Below are 1,275 nucleotides of genomic sequence, written 5' to 3'. Positions count from 1 at the left end.
AAGGAGGGGAAGGAACCCCGAAAAAGAGCCTCTGTGGAAAATGTGGATGCCGACACACCTTCTGCCTGCGTTGTGGAGAGAGAAGCTTCGACTCACAGCGGGAACGGTGGAGAGGCTCTGAATCTGAGCAGTTCCAAACCAGACGCCACCTCCATTTCCCAGGAAGAGCCTCAAGGAGATGTCACACCTGTGGGCCACAGAGAATCCCCGGGACAAGCTGAGATCAATCCAGTTCATTCCCCGGGCCCTGCGAGCCCAGCCAGTCACCCCAATGGCCAAGAAGCCAAGGCCCTGCCGTCCATTGTGTGTGATGTGTGCAGTAAATCGTTTAAGTATTTTTCCCAGCTAAGCATCCACAGGAGATCACACACAGGAGAGAGACCCTTTCAATGCGATCTCTGTTGGAAGCGCTTCTTGCAGCCCTCCGACCTCCGAGTTCACCAGCGAGTCCACACTGGTGAGAGGCCCTACTCGTGTGATGTCTGCCAAAAGCGGTTTGCCCACGAGTCCACCTTACAGGGCCACAAGAGGATCCACACTGGGGAGAGGCCGTTCAAATGTAAATACTGCAGCAAAGTTTTCAGCCACAAGGGGAACCTGAACGTTCACCAGCGCACTCACTCCGGAGAGAAGCCCTATGAATGTCCCAAGTGTCAAAAGTCCTTCCGTCAGCTGGGGACGTTCAAGCGTCACCTGAAAACACACCAGGAAACCACCTCCCAGTGATTCCAGAGTCAGGTCCACATCCTGCACCCCAAGAGACAGTGACTGATGATTTTTCTCCGATGTTACCAGAGGACATATACACATAAAGCACTTGGTAGGAATTGCCCAGATGTTTGAGTAAATATTTATCCTCCCCCGTGAGTTTTGTTTTCTGTTTGATTATGTCTCTTGCTTTCTTATAGATTTATCTTAGTGTTGGTTGCTGTTTGTCTCCCAATGAGCGCACAAGTCTTATCATTTTCCAATATCTTAAAAGAAAAAACTGAGCACAGTAGCACACAAGCGTAATCCCAGCTACTGGGGAGGCTGAGGCAGGAGGATTGCTTGAGTCCAAGGGTTTAAGTCCAGCCTGGGCAACATAGTGAGACTCCACTGCAACTCCACCTCCCGGGTTCAAATGTTCAAGTTCAAGCGATTCTCCTGCCTTAGCCTCCTGACTAGCTGGGATTACAGGCACCCATCACCACATCTGGCTAATTTCTATATTTTCAATAGAGATGAGTTTTCACCATGTTGGCCAGGCTGACCTTGAACCCCTGACCTCAAGAG

The 1,275-nt window shown here is 50.6% G+C and overlaps 1 protein-coding gene across 1 annotated transcript in view; it reads left to right on the top strand.

Moving 5' to 3' along the window:
- The window catches only part of ZSCAN5B (zinc finger and SCAN domain containing 5B), a 4,363-nt gene extending 3,506 nt beyond the window's left edge, over window positions 1–857 (top strand). Inside the window, exon 4 of the mRNA XM_011997036.1 lies at window positions 4–857. Coding sequence (XP_011852426.1) covers window positions 4–726 — 723 coding nt within the window. The 3' untranslated portion in view covers window positions 727–857. The remainder of the gene's footprint in view (window positions 1–3) is intronic.
- Window positions 858–1,275: the final 418 nt, after the last annotated feature.

Source organism: Mandrillus leucophaeus, unplaced genomic scaffold, assembly GCF_000951045.1.
Source record: "Mandrillus leucophaeus isolate KB7577 unplaced genomic scaffold, Mleu.le_1.0 Scaffold53, whole genome shotgun sequence".
NCBI classification, from domain to species: domain Eukaryota; kingdom Metazoa; phylum Chordata; class Mammalia; order Primates; family Cercopithecidae; genus Mandrillus; species Mandrillus leucophaeus.
The sequence above is the reverse complement of the archived record's forward strand: the minus strand, read 5'-3'. Positions and strand labels throughout refer to the sequence as shown.